The sequence below is a fragment of the Sapajus apella genome, unplaced genomic scaffold (genome assembly GCF_009761245.1).
Source record: "Sapajus apella isolate SASKATOON/1434 unplaced genomic scaffold, GSC_monkey_1.0 scaffold43, whole genome shotgun sequence".
NCBI classification, from domain to species: Eukaryota; Metazoa; Chordata; class Mammalia; order Primates; family Cebidae; genus Sapajus; species Sapajus apella.
The window spans coordinates 7,387,303-7,404,478 of NW_022436983.1; the positions used below are offsets into that span (position 1 = coordinate 7,387,303).

General features: G+C 41.9%; 1 protein-coding gene and 1 long non-coding RNA gene across 12 annotated transcripts in view; both read left to right on the top strand.

The window, feature by feature from the left end:
• Nucleotides 1–17,176, top strand: part of PRDM2 (PR/SET domain 2) — a 118,874-nt gene that overhangs the window by 40,589 nt on the left and 61,109 nt on the right. For 9 of the 11 annotated variants that reach the window (XM_032300456.1, XM_032300461.1, XM_032300454.1 and 6 more), the window contains 2 exons: nt 1,997–2,149; nt 8,791–8,917. In XM_032300456.1, the coding sequence (XP_032156347.1) occupies nt 1,997–2,149; nt 8,791–8,917 (280 nt within the window). Of the gene's footprint in view, nt 1–1,375; nt 1,452–1,996; nt 2,150–8,790; nt 8,918–17,176 lie in introns of those variants that run through there. The other 2 variants (XM_032300460.1, XM_032300463.1) reach the window with 2 other exon arrangements.
• Nucleotides 8,935–14,595, top strand: LOC116566320. The gene is made up of 2 exons (XR_004275830.1): nt 8,935–14,135; nt 14,212–14,595. It is a non-coding gene; the product is annotated as an uncharacterized LOC116566320 (long non-coding RNA).

Sequence of the window (17,176 nt, forward strand, 5' to 3'; positions counted from 1 at the left end):
TTTATGAGATTTTGGCTGTGTGTATTCGTTGTACTTCTTGATCTGTTTTTAAAAATTGAAGTGTCATCTTTTTCTACAAAAGCAAGTATTACTTTTGCACGTCAGTCAGTGTGACTTAGAAGATGCCTTAGTCTCCTTTGAAACAAAATGAGCTATGTACGAATAAGGAATTGACTCAGCTGTAACAATTTGCTTTTTGCAAATGGCTATATTGACCTGAGAGCCAGGAAGTTCTGGCACAGCCTGTATTTTCATCCTGAAGCAGGTAGATAGACTCCAGCTACCTTCTGAACTGTATGGTTTTCTTGGCAACTATCTGCGTTGTCTCTGCAGTCTCATTAGTCTCAGTAGCTGTGCCAGTATTTGGGTGGGGAGTGAGTGGTATCTGCCATCACTGCAGTGAATTAAAATGAAACATACTATCCCTGAGCCCAGGGGCAGTTTATATTGCAGATGGGGGGAATAATGCCTGTGTAAGTTACTGTGTACAGATACTCTCCTTCGTACCTGTGATGATTAAAGTAACTACAGTGCACCTCCTAGCATGGTACCTGTACATAGTAGGTGCTCATTAGATATTGGTAGTTCAGCTGACTAGGATGGTCAAGGAAGGCATGGATAAATAGAAGACAGGCAGATCTGAGTTGAAGCCCGTCTTTATGACAGTCAAACAGGTGACTTTGGGAAAGTTATTTAACTTAGGAACTTCAATTTTTCACATATTCAAAGGAAAGATAATAAACCTGCTACATAGGGTTAAATGAGATAATATGCTAGGCAAGTAGCATTATGCCTAGCTACTTTCATCTTTCAAGAGGAAGAAGGCAGTGTTAGTGCCTGGTAAGGTGGATGCTGCCCCTTGGCAATCATAGGCTTAGACACCCAGGCATTCCCAGAAGAGCAGCACCCTCACCATCAGCAGGGGGAATGGGAGCTTTGTTTCAGAAGAAAAGGTGCAGTAAAGAAAGGTGATTAATTTGGGTAGGGGAGGGAAGAAGGCATGAGTGGTGGGAATCGTGGGGAAGAAATGGAAACAGCTAGATTATATCCTTTCTTCCTAAAAATAAAGTAGGAGGCTCATTTCTTTTGCCCAGCACGTCTGCCAGCCAGTTGATTCTGCAGTTCTGTTTCAGTGCCTACTCGGGTGTTTTATAGTCTGGTTTTGGGGAAACGTGTATATGTATATATATATGTACAAAATTAAAGTTAAAAATAGTTGCCAAATAGATGTTCTTTAAAAATGAAGGATGATAAATAAGTGCTGGAAGCATCTGTGGGAGGAATTGGTGTAGGTGAGAAGGGAAGGCTTCTCGCAAGAGGAGATTTCATTTGACTTCTAAAAGGGGTTGAGGTTTTGGTCCTTTTCTTTATGAAGGGCACTGATATTTCCCAGAGTCTGTTCCATCGCCCTTTTGTCCTTGCAGATGCTCTGGATGGAGCAAGCTTTAAGGGTGAGCTGAGTTTGCAGAAGCATCATATCCTGTCACCCATGTGCCTGATTCACGATGCTTGTTCATTCCTGAAGTCTCTGTCAGCCCTGTGAGGAAGGAACCTGCTGAACTCCATTGCCTGGCAAGGCCAGGACGCCATACTTGGCTAGTGGAGCAACCCAGAAAGCTTGGGATGTGGGTGCTGCTGAACAACACTGCAAGCTGTTTTCTTCTAAGTCACACTTTACGGAGCATAGTTGTTATTTGTCTCTGTGTACATATTTGTAAGCATTTGGAGATACCAAGCATGTTAACTATAGCTTTTTAAGTTTGGGGGGGGGGGAGAAAAAAACAAGCCTAAATAGAAAAACAATGAGATTTACACAGTTTTGAATTTCAATTTTCACCTTTTTCTTTTCTCTGTCACTTGTTTTGTTTTTATGAAATGCTTTATAATGGAGTACTTGCATATAATGAAAATGAATTATCCTTAAAAGTTAAAAATGGAAGCATTTTAAAGATATTCCAATTTTAACAATAGTTTTTTATTTCTCTTCATTCTCAAGGTATATTACCCAAATTTGGGATGGATGTGCATTGATGCCACTGATCCAGAGAAGGGAAACTGGCTGCGGTATGTGAATTGGGCTTGCTCGGGAGAAGAGCAAAATTTATTCCCACTGGAAATCAACAGAGCCATTTACTATAAAACTTTAAAGGTAACAGTGTTAGAATTAATTTACCATTAGTTACTCTGCTATGTTTTCCTTGTTTTTTGAGACTGTCTCATTCTGTTGCTCAGGCTGGAGTGCAGGGGCTCCATCACGGCTCACTATAGCCTAAGCCTCCCCAGGCTTGGGTGATCCTCGGACCTCAGCCTCCTGAGTAGCTGACACTACAGGCACATGCCACCACTCCTAGCTAATTTTTGTAGAGACAGAGCTTTGCTATGTTGTCCAGGCTGGTCTCAAACTCCTGGGCTCAGGCGATCTACCGGCCTCAGCCTCCCAAATTACTGGGATTACAGGCACAAGCCACAATGCCTGGCCCTGCTTATGGTTTTCTAACGCTGTCCTTAGTTGTGACTGACAATGACTTTGCACACCTTGAAAGGATTATATTTGGAAGTGCTTCATCCACGCACTCAAGGTTCTGTGTTTTAAATATGTGGTTGCCCATGTGTGTCAGGGAGCTAAATCATGAAGATCGTTACACACTGCTCCTTTAAAGATACTGATGAGTTACGCAAGTGGCAGCTGCTTCCCTCCTCCTAAGACACAGAGGCATTAGGAACTGTCTGACTGGCAGATTTATCCAACTGTAAGAAACCATCGATAGCTATCGTAGGTCTGTGTTAATTGAATACACATTGTTAGTCTTTGATATTAATGCAGCCTTGGATTAGCTTTTCTTTTCCCTAAATTTTACTCAGAACATCTTTCTTCCTTCTGCCACATTTTCCTTGGAGATATTGATTGTTGAAAAGAAGAAGAAAGTCATGTTTTAAGACTGGTAATGAGGTTATGTTTTAGGACTGGTAATGAGGTTATGGAGCACTTTCAGAGACATAAGTATTAGGAAGTGTTGAGTGTTGCTGCATTTCTTCGTTGACCAAGGCCATGTCTCTCCCTCATTTTCATGTATCACATTCTTGAAGAAGACAGATCCTCACATTATACCTGGAGATGTTCTAAGAAGAATCTCGAGCCTGTTAAGATGGATGGTTGTTGCTTTTTGCAACAGATATGCAAACTTGCTATAAGGCAAATTTCTCTTTATTCACTTACTTCCATTAAAAATGTCATAGATTGGAGAATGGTCTATGAAAAAAATTATCTCCATAGAGTTGAACACTTGGTGAGCACACATTTCAGATAGTGGCGAGCTTTGCGGCGTGCTGGGTTTTGCTAGTGTGGTGGCAGTAGCCTTTGGGAAGTTGAATTAACATGTAGCTGTTTAATTTTCCTTTGCTGCAGCTTTCCTGACATGGTTAGCCAACTAGACTGCCTTTGACCATGCTTATACCCAGGTCCTTGCATCCAATCCCTGCAGGAGATTTTTTTTGATATACTTTCTTATTTAGAACTTTAAAAACCTTGTTTTCCATTTCGTTCTGCTGGATTGTAGTAGCATGCTTTTCTAGTAGGTATTACTCTACAGTTTTCTTATATCGAAGTTTGAAATTGGATACAAGAATGCATTCTGTTTCTCAAAAGTATTTAAAGTGAGAAATACATATAGTTGAATCAGTGAGGTAGAACCCCAGTAGAGATGAAATACTAGTTAGGGGATGAATATGAGACAATCAAGGTAATAGGAAAGAAGTTTTGAAGGCATGCAAGCCCATGTAGACGTTAGGACACTGCAATCCCTTCATTATACATCAAGTTAAAATGTGTTCATCTCTGGTGCAAATTCCACTGAGTAGCAAGATAGAATAGTGCCTGGGAGAGTGAACTCTGAAGCCAGACTGCCTGGGTTAGATCCTGACTTGCTGTGATCCAAGGCAAGTAGATGTGACCTTACTAGTTTTGTAACCTTAGCTAAGCCCCACTCCATGCCTCAGTTCCCTCATTGTAAGATACAGGTAATTATGGCATTGACCTCATAGGGTGGTTGTGATGATTGCATGGGTGAATACGGATAGAGCTCCAGCACCTAATAAATGCCAATACATGATTGCTGTTATTTTTTACAAGGTGGTATGGTGTCATGGTCAGGAGTGGGGACTCTGGAGCAGACTCTCTTGTGAGCAAATTTTGGCTTCTAGATATGTGACCACGCAAAGGTACTTAATCTCTCTGTGTCTTAGTCTTCTCATCCATATAATGGAGGTAATACTAAGACTGTTTCATAGTTTGTTGTGAAGGTTAGTTAAACAAGTCAATATACAGAGGTTCTGTGAACAGTTCTTAGTCCAGTGTAAGTCCTCAAGTGTTAACTAGCTATACTAGTACTATTACTTTTGTCTGAAATAACGTAGTTCTGATTTTTGCAGACCACCCCTAATCTTGATCTTCGATATTTGCTCAAGTATGTACAAAGCCTTTCACATTTTTTACTAGTGATTATCTAACTCTGTTCTTCTAGATTGAGTGTTCCGTAGGTTAGGTTGTGTGAAGAAATTACATGTGATGCTCTCTGGGCTCTGTATCACCTTGTCACCTTATTATTACACCAGAAAATTGGGAAATCTCAACATTGGTTTTGTTTGTAATATGGTTAAAAATGATTTAAATTCCTGAAAGTTAGCTGTTAACTCTGCTATCCGTTCACTCCTCTGTTTGTGAGTTTGATGAATATTTATTGCGAGTCTACTGTGTACCGAGTCCTCTCCTACAGTGGTGAACAGGACAGACAAGGTCTCTGGTCTGGTGGATCTTCTGTGTTATAGGGGAAGAGGCAGAAAATAAACAAGTAAATAAGAAAGTAATTTCTGGTGGTGATTGGTGTGTTAAGACAGTAAAATGTGATAGAGACTAGCTAGGTAGGAGAGGGCTGCTTTGTCTCTAGTGAGTCAGGGAGGGCCTTTCTGAGGAAAGATGTTTGAACCCCAGTCCTGGGATAGGAAGGAGACAGCCACGCAAAGTGCTGCTGGAAGAGCAATCCAGGAAGAGGAGTGGTAGGAGCAAAGGCCTTGGAGGAGAAATAAGCTAATGTTTTTGGTTTGTTTTTTAAAGGAATAGAACAAAAGCCCATGTGGCTGGAGGGAGGAGGAGAGGAATCTTAGGAGATGAGGCTGGTGAGGTCCACAGGGATGGATGAGTTTTAGGGTTAAGTGCTGTTCCCCCATTGGAGAGCTGAGGCCAGGATCTGACCTATGACTTTTTAAACTGGACTGTAGGTGGGTATGAGTGGCTGTACTTTGTGTGTGTGAGTGATCCTGGAACATGTCTCTCATTTTCTAATATTTTTTAGATTTAGGCACATTTTTCTAATATTCCTTACCCAGTACGGGGAATATTAGAACCCTTGCTTCCTCCCGATTTGTTTGGTAAAATTTCAAGTTTATTTTACATATGCTGATGTTTAAAGAAGAGAACATGGAGCAGATTCTTGGTTTTATACCTTTCTGAACCCAAAGAGAAAGCTGGAAGAGTTAAAAATCTTTGTTGTTACTTTTTTCTTTAACATCAAAATATATTTAAAGAGAGGTTGTTTGGTCTTCTGACTTTTTTTTTTTAATGTGGATTTACATTTCCTTTTTGAAGGGAGTAGTTTCTCTTTTCTTTTTAATTTAACTTAAAAATGCTAATCAGTGCAGAAGAAAAAAACAACATACTATGGAAGAAAACAAGCTTTGATTTAAAAAATACATATTATTATTTTTCTCATCATGAGGGTCCATTGGTGTAGCTGTTTTAATATGAAGTTGCGAAGCATATATAGCTCTGTAATATAACCATTTCAAGTTGCTAATAGTTTTGTTTTTTCCTTCTACTACTATTTTTTTTTTTAAGATGTAGTCTTGCCCTGTGGCTCAGGCTGGAGTGCAATGGCATGATCTTGGCTCACTGCAACCTCCACCTCCTGGGTTCAAGCAATTCTCCTGCCTCAGCCTCCTGAGTAGCAAGGATTACAGGCATATGCCACCACACCCAGCTAATTTTTTGTATCTTTAGTAGAGACGGGGTTCACCACATTGGCCAGGCTGGTCTCAAATCCTTGCCTGGTGATCCACCTGTCTGGGCCTCCCAAAGTGTTGGGATTACAGGCATGAGCCACCACGCCCGGTCTTTTTTTGCCTTCTAAGCTCAAGTGATCCTCCCACCTCAGCTTCCTGAATAGCTGTGACTACAGGCATGCACCACCACGCCTGGCTCATTTTTGTATTCTTAGTAGAGACAGGGTTTCACCATATTGCTCAGGCTGATCTTAAACTCCTGGCCTCAAGTGATCTGCCCGCCTCAACCTCCCAGAGTTCAGGGATTGCAGGCATGAGCCACTATGGTCACTAATAAATTTGAAAGCTGTTCAGCAGCTAACAAATACGTTCCTTTTGTTCTAACACTTCACCAGTGCTAGAACTTTCATATATGATTTTTGGTACAGATTCTGGTGTGTTTTTACTTTGTGTGTTTTGCAGCAACAAGAATATCTTAGGACGTGAGTGCCCTCCCAAGGGGCGTTTGTGTGGATATTTAACTTCACCAAGTTGCTAGTTCAGTTAGCACTTCCCTGACAACTGCAATGGAGAGAACAGGGAAACTTAAGCTCTTTTAGAGGAATCTTGAAAATGTCCAGTGATATCTTCTCGCTAGTTCTCTGGTTATGCCATTTCAGTGGGGAATATATGGGGAGTGCGTTTGTCCTCACTCCTTCCCCTGCTCTTTTTTGCTTTGGTTTTAAGACTTTACGTATTTCTGAGAACTGTAGTCATTTCAAATATTAGTTGATACCACCATTTCTTAAATATGTGACTTACAACAAAAAATAGAAAAACTACACATTTCATCTACAGTTTTCTTTAACATAAGCCTGTTCTTTCAACAGACTAGCTCATCAGAATGCCAAAGGTGTTTGTGAGGCTGTTTTCACTCATTAACATCTTGTATATTAAATTTTTTTGTTAGATTTAACTGGTTCAAAAATAAGAGAAAGGCAGATTTTTTCTTCGGTGTGGAGGAGAGCAAAGGAAACAGCTGCCTTTTATTTTAAAGAATTTAGAGTATTTTAAAATTTGGACTATATAAACAGTGAGAGTTCTACAGAGAATTAAATGAAGTAGTATTTACTTTTAGGGGGCTTTATCTAGACTAGAAGGTCTGTTGAAGTGAGGAACTATTTTGTTTCCAAACTGTAGGTGGAATTTCCCTCCCAGAAAAAAACAAAAAACACAAAACACACAGGATCACTCTCTTAGATAACCATTGTGCAATGATCCAAATCAGGAAGCTAACACCAACACATTATTTTATTAGCTAATATGTACATCTTACTCAGATTCTGTCAGTTGTTCCAATCAGGCCTTTGTAAAATGTTTTCACATCTGTTGTCAGGTCTCATGTGTTTGGATGGTACCTTAGTCTTTGTCTTTTATAACTTTTTAGTTTTGAGAACTGGTTGGTTATTTTACAGAACGTCCCAGAGTTTGAGCTTCTCTTATGTTTCAAGATGATTAAATTCTATGTAAGTATTTTGTGCAGAAATCTACCGGAAGTGATGCCCTGTTTTCTGTGCATCGTATTAGGAGACATATGCTGTTGATTTGTCTTATTACTAAAGTGTTTTTTTCTTTTGTAATTAATAAATATTTTATGGGGAGATATTCTGATGCTATGTATTTTGTTACTCCTAACTTTTACCTACGTTTAGCATCCATTTATGATTGATTCTTGCTTGAATTAATCATTACTGTAATGATTGCCAAATGGCAATTTTCTAATCAACATTTCTTTTTTACTGGTTAGTTGGCATCTCCTTTAAGGAAGAGCTTTCCTTTTTATTTACTTGTTCCTTCCTTCATTCACATCAGGCTGGACTCATGGATTCTCATTTTTATTCAGTGGGTTTTAAATACAATTTTATTTGTACTGATACCCTTGAAATTTTTGAACAGATCAGTCGTTGTGAGAGAAACTAATAAGCTGTTTCCCCAAATTCTAGGGATGTAAACTTTGCACCCAGTGTGTTTTTTCTTCTGGATCTTGTTCTGCGTGGAATCAGTTTGATGGTGGTCCTCACTACTCCCAGTCATACATGGCTTAAGAATGTGATGGTTTAGGAGCATAATGCATGGGAGATACTTCCTGCTGTATTTGAAAGTTAAAATGTAGAAGTTTGATGTCTGGTCCAAAGGGCGAGGCACGGACCTCCCCGGACCCAAGCAGGTTAGTGGCCCCGGGCGGCCTCCCGTTGGAGGCGCTGGGATAGAAAGCGCGGCGCATTCGTAAGTGCTTGCGCGTAGTTCCTCCTTGTCCTGTTGAAGTTGCTCTTGGGGTCCGTAACGCGCGGTGGTCTTTATGTTTCAGCACTCTGCTTTCCACGCCACACGCTTTACATTTCTCGACTTTAGATTTCGTGAGCAAAATGGTCCCATGTTTTATTTTTTCCCGTGCGTGGGCCGTCGTGGGGCTTTAAACAGGAAGCTGTGACAGCACCCGGGCTCCGCTGGCCGTCACCTGGCCTTCCTCGCCCCTCGCCCGGCGCCGCGGGTGCGGTCCTCCCTCCAGCAGAGGGTTCCGGGCGCCGGCGCGGCCCGCTTGGGGCCGGGAGCCCTTCCTGCTGGCCGGGTGCGCGCGGCGCCGCCGACAGCTGTTTGCCATCGGCGCCGCTCCCTCCCTCGTCCGGGTGCGCGCCCCGCCCCCGCCAACAACCGCCGCTCTGATTGGCCCGGCGCTTGTCTCTTCTCTCCCCGCAGCCAATCGCGCCGGGCGAGGAGCTCCTGGTCTGGTACAATGGGGAAGACAACCCTGAGATAGCAGCTGCGATTGAGGAAGAGCGAGCCAGCGCCCGGAGTAAGCGGAGCTCCCCCAAGAGCCGGAAAGGTAGGAGCCCCCCGGCCCGCCCGCCCGCCGGGCCCCGGCGCCACGCCCGCACGCGACGCCGCCCTGCCGCCCCCGCCGCTGCTGGCCTGACCGCGAGGCGGGTCGCGGGCGCGGACGGCGGCGCCCGCGGCGTCTTAGTGACCTTTTCCGGACTCGGCCCGGCCCCGGCCCTGCTCCCGCCCCGCGGTCCCGCTCGGGCCCTGCGATCGCCGCCCTCCTGCCCGGCCGGCCCGGCCCCGCTGCTGAATCACGGCCGCCCCTCGCTCGGGCTGTTTTCTAACTTGTGACTTAGAGCCCTGGCTGCGGAAAGTGCGCGGACGTCTCTCCTGGGCCGGATGCTCTCCCGCGGGCACCCCGAGCCGCGCTCCGCATCCGCGCGCACGGCGGGCGCCCGAGCCTTCTCCGGGCCGGCCTGACAGCACTGCTCCTCAGACTCGGGCCCGCAGCTCAGGACGCGGGCTGCGTCGGCCGCGGAGTCGGGGCGGGGGAGTGGGGGAGGCAGGGGCAGAGACAGACACAGAGACAGGAGGCGGCGGGGAGGGCAGGGAGGCTGCGGGCGCGGTGGGCTTCCGAAAGGATGCCCAGGGGGTTGTGGAAGTTAGAGAGCGTGTTGTTCTGTCGTTTTGACGCAATTCTCATAGTTTTACGACTTCTGATGATTTCGAACAAAAGGTAAAGTGTAGTCACACTTAAAAAGGGAGGGGATAATTTCTGGGTAGGAAAATAGTTTGGTTGGCTGTATCATATTTCCAGCTGGCATACTGACACGTTGGGACTTTTTTTTTTTTTTTTATGAAGAATTTTAATGTGAACTCAGGAATCGGTCATAGATTCCAGTTTGAAAATACGCCAGGGCACGGTATGGTAGTTTCTTATTGATACAAATACAGGTTTTTGGTTTTTTTTCCCTCACCTTAAGTCTTAAGTAAATTTTTTAGTCATCTGAACAAACAGGTCCATCCTTTACCCTACATTGCAAAGTGAGTTGTGGAAGATACAGTGTAATTAAAATCATACCTTAAACTCGATTTGGGAAAATATTAAAATCGTCATTAAGGAATGTGGGCAAGAAGTCTGTTTTGATTTTTCAAGTATGTATTCTTTGTATATCACGACGAAATGGAAATACACAACTCACCCATGGAACAGTTGGTAGGCCTTTTACTGAATATGCATTGTCTATTTATTGATGTGATTTAGTCACTGCTTTAGAGTGTTAAATGCTTTTGATCCTGAATCAGATGATCAGAGTCTAGAAAGTTCCCAGTTTTTTTTGTTTTTGTTTTTTAACTTTAACTGGGTACTGGGATTTTGTTATTAGGCTTAGTGCTTAATTGGCTGCAATGAAAACTTTTTATGTAATTCAACTTGTTCCTTTATTTTGTATTCATTTTGTTTAATGTTACCAGCCTTCCAGGTAAGTTGTGATATGTAGGGGGCTGGAGATGGGGAGGACAGAACTCTCTTTACTGTGCCACTAATCGTAACTAACTCATGTACTTAAATAGATTTGTAGTTTAATAGCAACCTCAGTTTAATGCTTTTCTCTGTTTGGCATACTTTGGTGTGCATGTTTATTAGAACATACATCATTACTCTTTTGCTTTTTTTTTAATCTGTAAATTTATCTTTCTGTTAGTTGGATGTGGGGAAAACTTGAACATATACTTTTTGCTGTATTAGTGATGTGTGAACTTAATATCTGCAGTTTTATACCTGCATAGGCGGCTGGTGTTTTATATTGACTTAAATAGTTCATATTATTATTCTATTATTTTGTACTATTCTGGGCAGCCTATAACCCAGAATCCTAGGTTTTAATTAAAAGACTTACGCAAAGCTCACTCTTGGAACTTACAGCCTGTTTTTAACAGCTTACTGGTAAAGAGACCTGTTTGCTCTCTAAGACTTAAACTTTGAAGTGTTTAAATAATGAGTCAAAGCTTTTTTTACTTTTAAATAAGTACTCAGAACCAACTTATAGTTTGCAAAGACCTGAAATGGAGATTTTAAAATATTAACTCTATTTAGGTTTTATATGTGACCTCAAACATTTAAATAATATCTTTTCAAGTAGTGATGTCAGAGAGTGAATCAACATAAATGTCATTCAGAGGCAATGTTAACTTGGTATTGCTGAAAGCTGCATGTTGAATACATGCAGTGGACAGGTAGATTGACAGTGGGCCTGACTTCATTTTCATTCTGAGACAGAGAAAAACAAAGGGCTGAATTCCTCATAGTTCTGGACCTCAGCTTCTTTGCATGACAGCTGCTATGCTTACAGCTGTGCGTTGCATGTGGTGCCTTTCAGAATTCATCAGATCGCTGTTGGATTATAGGCTTGTTTGGGCAGGGCAAAGCCCTAATTTCTTTACATCCAAAGTAGTGGACCCTTCTCCTCTCTCCTCTCATCACCTCTCCCCCCATCTCCTCCCCTCCCTCCCCCATATTCATTCATTCATCTAATGTTTGTTTAGCCCATGCTGTGTGCTAGGCACTGTGCTCTGTTGTACCGCACAGTGATGAGCAAAAAGGCAGCAGTAACTTCTCAGGGCGCCTGTAGTCTCTTGGGGGAATCATCTTTAAATCAGTAAATAGCTGATCAGCGCCTAGATGGTTGGCACGTAGTGGGCCCTCAATAAATATTCATTGATTGGCAATGACTCACACAAATGTGTTGAAGGAAAAGAAAGCAGTGCTGTGAGAACACAGTTCATATTGTCTGCGACCATGGAGCATGCAGTTTTGCCCATGGGCCAAAGATGGGCATACATCAGACATTTTAAACTAGAGTTTAATTTGGATTCTCAGCTTTGTGATCTTCACTTTTTACATATCTGAGCAGCCTCTGTAAAATGGAAAACATGTTACTTGAATGAAATAGATTAAACTTTCAGGTAGAGAGCAAGGAGGGTTTTTAGTGTCAGGTGTTTCAGGTTATTTTAATGTGAACCATAGAAAGATCACAATTATAAAATGGCATAGAAACGGTCAAATTTAGAAGTATTTCTCATCTTCTTGATCTCTGTCCCGTTTGTTTTGGCGAGAAATGAGAAATTGAATTTGCTTGTTAGCAGTAAGCAATGACTGTTGGCAAATGCTCTTTCAGAATGTAGACTATCATGGCAGTGTTTTCCCTGCTTTCTCAGCTGCATAAGAGCCTTACCTGAAGTTCTTTTAACCTGGAGAAACAGCAGTGGCTTTCTACAAATGGGCTTAGTGGAAGGAATGAAAAACGGGATGCCTGGGTGTTTACCAGGTATGCGATTTTGAGCAGCTCATGTCACCTCTCCGAGACGAAGTTTCCCTAGCCTTAAAAATGAATATCATAACATCGATGATACTTGTGCCACCTAACCTCACAAAGTTGTCAAGAGCAAGTGAGATAATAAAAACATGCTCTGTGAAGCCGTGGGCTCTTGGAAATGTAAGTACCACGTCTCAGAACAGGGTTGGCATTTACTTCCCTGCTACTTGCGGAGGAACTACTGACTTGGTGACTCATTTATTCAGTGGGGATTTATGGAGCACCTGTGGAAGCTCAGAATAAGCGTTGGGTCTCTTCTTTCCCTCTTTCTTCCTATGTCACAGCCTCATTCTGTGCTGTTTCACCCTTGTTTTAGGTCTAGTTCTAACCTATTGACCTTACTGTTCACAGCAAATTAGGAGAAAATAGTTTATATTTATAGCAGCAGGAAGTTTTATACCTGAAAGCTGGACATTGAAGAAAACAAAGTTTATAACAAAAATCAGCAATGAATAATAAAGAACAGGTTTTGTAAGGTCATTTAATAGGTTCAGGTAGTGCTTCATAAAAACCTTAAGTAGTGCCTGAGAATATCAACTAGTTTATAAGCATTTATCTCCATGACTTTGAGTCACCACAGAACAGTTAAATTATAATCAGCTTAGCAAAGTGATATTTTATCTGTCTTTACCATCAGAATTGTTTAAATTAAAAACCTTGGTACTGTGAAGAACTCTAAAGTCTTTTGAAATTGTATATATTTGAAATTCTTCAGTAAAGGTGTTGAATAACAAGCCTTTAGAAATTTAAAATTTAGGGAGATAAGAGAGCCATATGCAAAGATAACTCAGTCTAAGGTACTTTTTTTTTTTTGAAGTGCTAAACAGATGGTACAGGCAGTAAGGACTGTTGCCCTCCCTAAGAGGAGGAAAAAGGGATGCTGAGCTGGGCTGGGCTGGCTAGGGAGACTTTATGTAGAAAGGGTGGCAGGATGGGGACATTTCAGAACAGAGAGAGGAACAAGAAGGACGTTAAGTGGAACCTTGGGGGCTGAGAAGTTGTAACTGTGTGGATGGTCTTCCTCTCTGTTATTTAACATGTATTCCGTGCATCTGTGTCAGGTGCTATTCTAGGGGCTGGAGTTTCAGCAAAGAACTAAAATGAGAAGGGTACCTGTTCACATAGAATCACGTTCTGGAGAGTGGGGGACTGCAGGCCAACAGATGAAGTAGGCATGCCTTGTAATGTCAATAGTGTGTCATAGGGTAGGTTGTATGGCCTGACTGTTGGTGGGTGGCTAGGGGTGACCTTTCTGAGGTTGTGACATAAATGACACAGGAAGTTCTAGGGGTTGAGGGCTCCAGGAAGAGGGACCCAGTTCTATTAGCAGTTCTACTCATTATAAAATAGCTTACATGAGTATATTCGGAGTATGAAACTTAGTTCTGCAAATGGACGTACATTGGCCCTTTTTCTGCCAGGTGCTGCACCAAGCTGCTGGGTTGGTTGGTGGGGAGAGGAGAGATGACTATAGCAGGTACCATCCTCCTCCAATGCGGAGTCTCCAGGTCCGTTTCATTACCGCCACGTGCAGGTCAGACTTAGTGGGTGTTCTGGTTGGTGAGGGGGAAGGAAATGGGCACTTCCAAAACTGGAAAACTTGACCAAGATTCCCCTACCAATGAGTATCACAGTCCAAATTTGAACCAGGTTTTCCATACCTTTTCTTTATATAATATGCAGCTTTTTGTCTACATGCGGTTGGCAACAACAGAAGTGACAACATTGGTTCCATTTAAAGTTGAAATTAGAGAATACATTTAATAAACGCAGAGTGGTTGGGCTTCCATGGAGTTTGATCTCCTAACCTTTCCTGGCAGCTGGCAGCTCTGTTTCAGACTACAAGCTGAATGACAGAGGCCTGTGTCTGAGGATGGGCCTTATGCCTACGGGGTGCTTGGTGGGCAGGTTGTGTGCCCACTCACAGGGCACTGGCCTGGTGTCTGAGGATGGGCCTTATGCCTAATGGGTGCCTGGTGGGCAGATCGTGTGCCCACTCACAGGGCACTGGCCTGTGGTTCCTGTTTGCAGGTGCTGGAGCAGGAAGTGGAGAACTTGGACATAGCAGCGTTTCTGTGTCTGGCTTTATGCTGGCAACCTTGTGGTGTTGGACACAAATAAGCTGCTTCCGGGTTGGTCAGTCTTAGAGGGGCCTGTCTCTGCTCTAGCTTTCTGGCTGCCTCCTGAGGGTGCCTTTGCTGAGCATTGAATGTTCTGTCACTGGTGGTTGCTTGCCAGGATGAACTCTCTGCTGTTGTTGTGGTGGTCTGTTTTTAAAAGCTCAGTACAGTTTTAATTAGTATTTTTTCAACAGTAGGAGTTAGGGAATTAAAAAAAAAATGCAGTTCTGCTGCTGCTGCTGAATTGCTCCAAACTGAGATAAAAATGTTGGTCAGTATTTTCATTTTGTGCCTTTGATTCTTATAATCTATCCTTGTTCACAGGGAAATTATGTGGACTAAAACTTTTCAAAGCATTTTGCAAATTTCTCACCAGTATTTTAGTGGGTGAATTTGCAAAAATCCTAACATATGCCATGATTAAAAAGTTTTAAACATCGTAATTATGTGTATTGGGAACCACGCTGTGCTCTATTTTTAGGTTATTTTGGTTTTGTCCATATGTAAATTGGAAAGTGAGACTTCCTAATACAGAAAAAAGGTTTGATTATGATTACATTTTCTAAAGGATACAAAAGAGGTAACAAGACCCTTATATTTAGTTCAAAATACTTTAGTTGATTTTTACAAATCCACTTATAATTTGAAAGTAAAAAACCCCATTTCCTGTGCTTTCCTTCAATATGAACACTAGGTTCGTTTTCTAAATTATGAATTTTTATTTAGTTTCATGTTTCAGTTTACAGATAGCTGTTACGATATTCAAACTAATGTTCATAGGAGTATTACAGAGAGGAGGGTGTAGTTTTTTATTTTATTAGAAAAAAACTTTTAAAGTTTATTTATTTATTTTGTAGAGACAGGGTCTCTCTGTGTTGCCAGATTGGACACCAACTCCTGAGCTGAAGCCGTCTTCCTTAGCTTCCCTAATAGCTGGTATTACAGGCATGCAGGGTGGAGTTTTGTATTTAAAGCTGCCTCTAAAGAATTGAGGAATTGGATAAATATCCCAAAAACACCATTATGGAGGTTAAAAATGGACATTTCTTTTAGTTAAAGGTTGTATGGGGAGCTGGAGTTGAAGTTTCAAGTAGACTGGCATGGTACTTTGTAGGCAATAGATTGCTTGTTTATATTTCACATGCTGCCAGGCACAGGCCTTGACTTTTATTTTGACCATTCATCTGGCTGACAGTGTTTTATTAGTGTTCATAATTTGGTTGAAATAGTTTAGAGGAGCTGAATGACGTGGAGAAGCAAAAGTTAGTTGAAAATGCTATTGTTTCTTTAAGTGAAAAAGAGAAATACTGAAAGTAGCTGTTTTTCTTTTAGCCACTCAGATTAAACCAGTTTTCATACATTACAAGAGTTCTTGGCTGAATTTATTTATACAGTGTATTTTGATATGGACGTATGTCATGCCTTGACACTTATTTGCACGTCATGTCATGCCATGAATCACTCATTTCTATTGATGGTGACAATGACAGCAATTATCCTTGTTTCTAGCATTGTGCTGGTTGCTCTGTGTATACTATGGCTAATCCTCCCAATAACACTGCAAAGTTGAGGTCAGTTATCATCAGTTGTAGAAGAGGAAACTGATGCTCCAAGGGGCTACATGCTTTGGCCAAGTTCACATAGGTCCCAAATTAAAGGCTCAGTCTTACCTAAATCCAGTTTTCATGCATGATGTTTCTAAGTAGGACACATATACTGTCTAAGTTGCAGTGTTTTATTTACTTTACTGACTAGCCAAGGTGAATTTTCACTGCTCACCGTAAGAAGTGCCTACTTTAAATAGCAAGACTGTGATTAAGTGAAGTCTTTGGTGTAGGAGAGATCAGTTACGGTGACACCTTCGGTTATTTTTGCTTTGGAGATTTATGAATTGCATAGGTGTGTTGCATTCCTTTGAGCACCCCAGATAAACAGTTTTTAAAAACACAGATTGAGTTTTTACTCCTTGCTAGCTGTTGTCTGTCAAGTGTTTTTTAAATGACATATTTGTTGTTCTAGGTTTCTAATGAATATTTTCTTTCTCTTAGGTTTTATATTATTTTGCCGTTAGTTTTGAAACCAAAAGAGCACAGTGAGACAGACATTGCTTTTGCCCAGCTCCCTCTGCAGTGCAGAGGATCGAGTCTAGGATTATAGAGCTCCTTCATTTTGTCCTATTGATGAGAAGCCGATGATTAGCTTTCAGCTTGGCAGCACTGGTCTTGTGTTGAGACTGGCTTAACAGTCTGGCTGCTCTACCAATAAAAGTATACATTTTAAAGTTTTCTTGAGCTGAATGTTATAGATAATGAACATGCTTTAATTAATGTGCGCCCTAAAGATTATTACAGAAACTGTAAGTACAGTTCTGATTTGTTTGTAGATATAATTGAGTTACATCATGCTTGCTAGTTTTTTCAATTTTAGGAGGTGACATTTTGTTTTTTATTTGTTTTGCCAGAAAGTTTATTTGTCGAGTGGGATAGCTTTTTTTTTTTTTTTTTTTTTTTCATTTTTTATTTAAGAAGAATACACTTAGCCGGGCGCGGTGGCTCAAGCCTGTAATCCCAGCACTTTGGGAGGCTGAGGCGGGTGGATCATGAGGTCAAGAGATCGAGACCATCCTGGTCAACACGGTGAATCCCCGTCTCTACTAAAAATACAAAACATTAGCTGGGCATGGTGGCGCGTGCCTGTAATCCCAGCTACTCAGGAGGCTGAGGCAGGAGAATTGCCTGAACCCAGGAGGCGGAGGTTGCAGTGAGCCGAGATCGCGCCATTGCACTCCAGCCTGGGTAACGAGGGAAACTCCGTCTCAAAAAAAAAAAA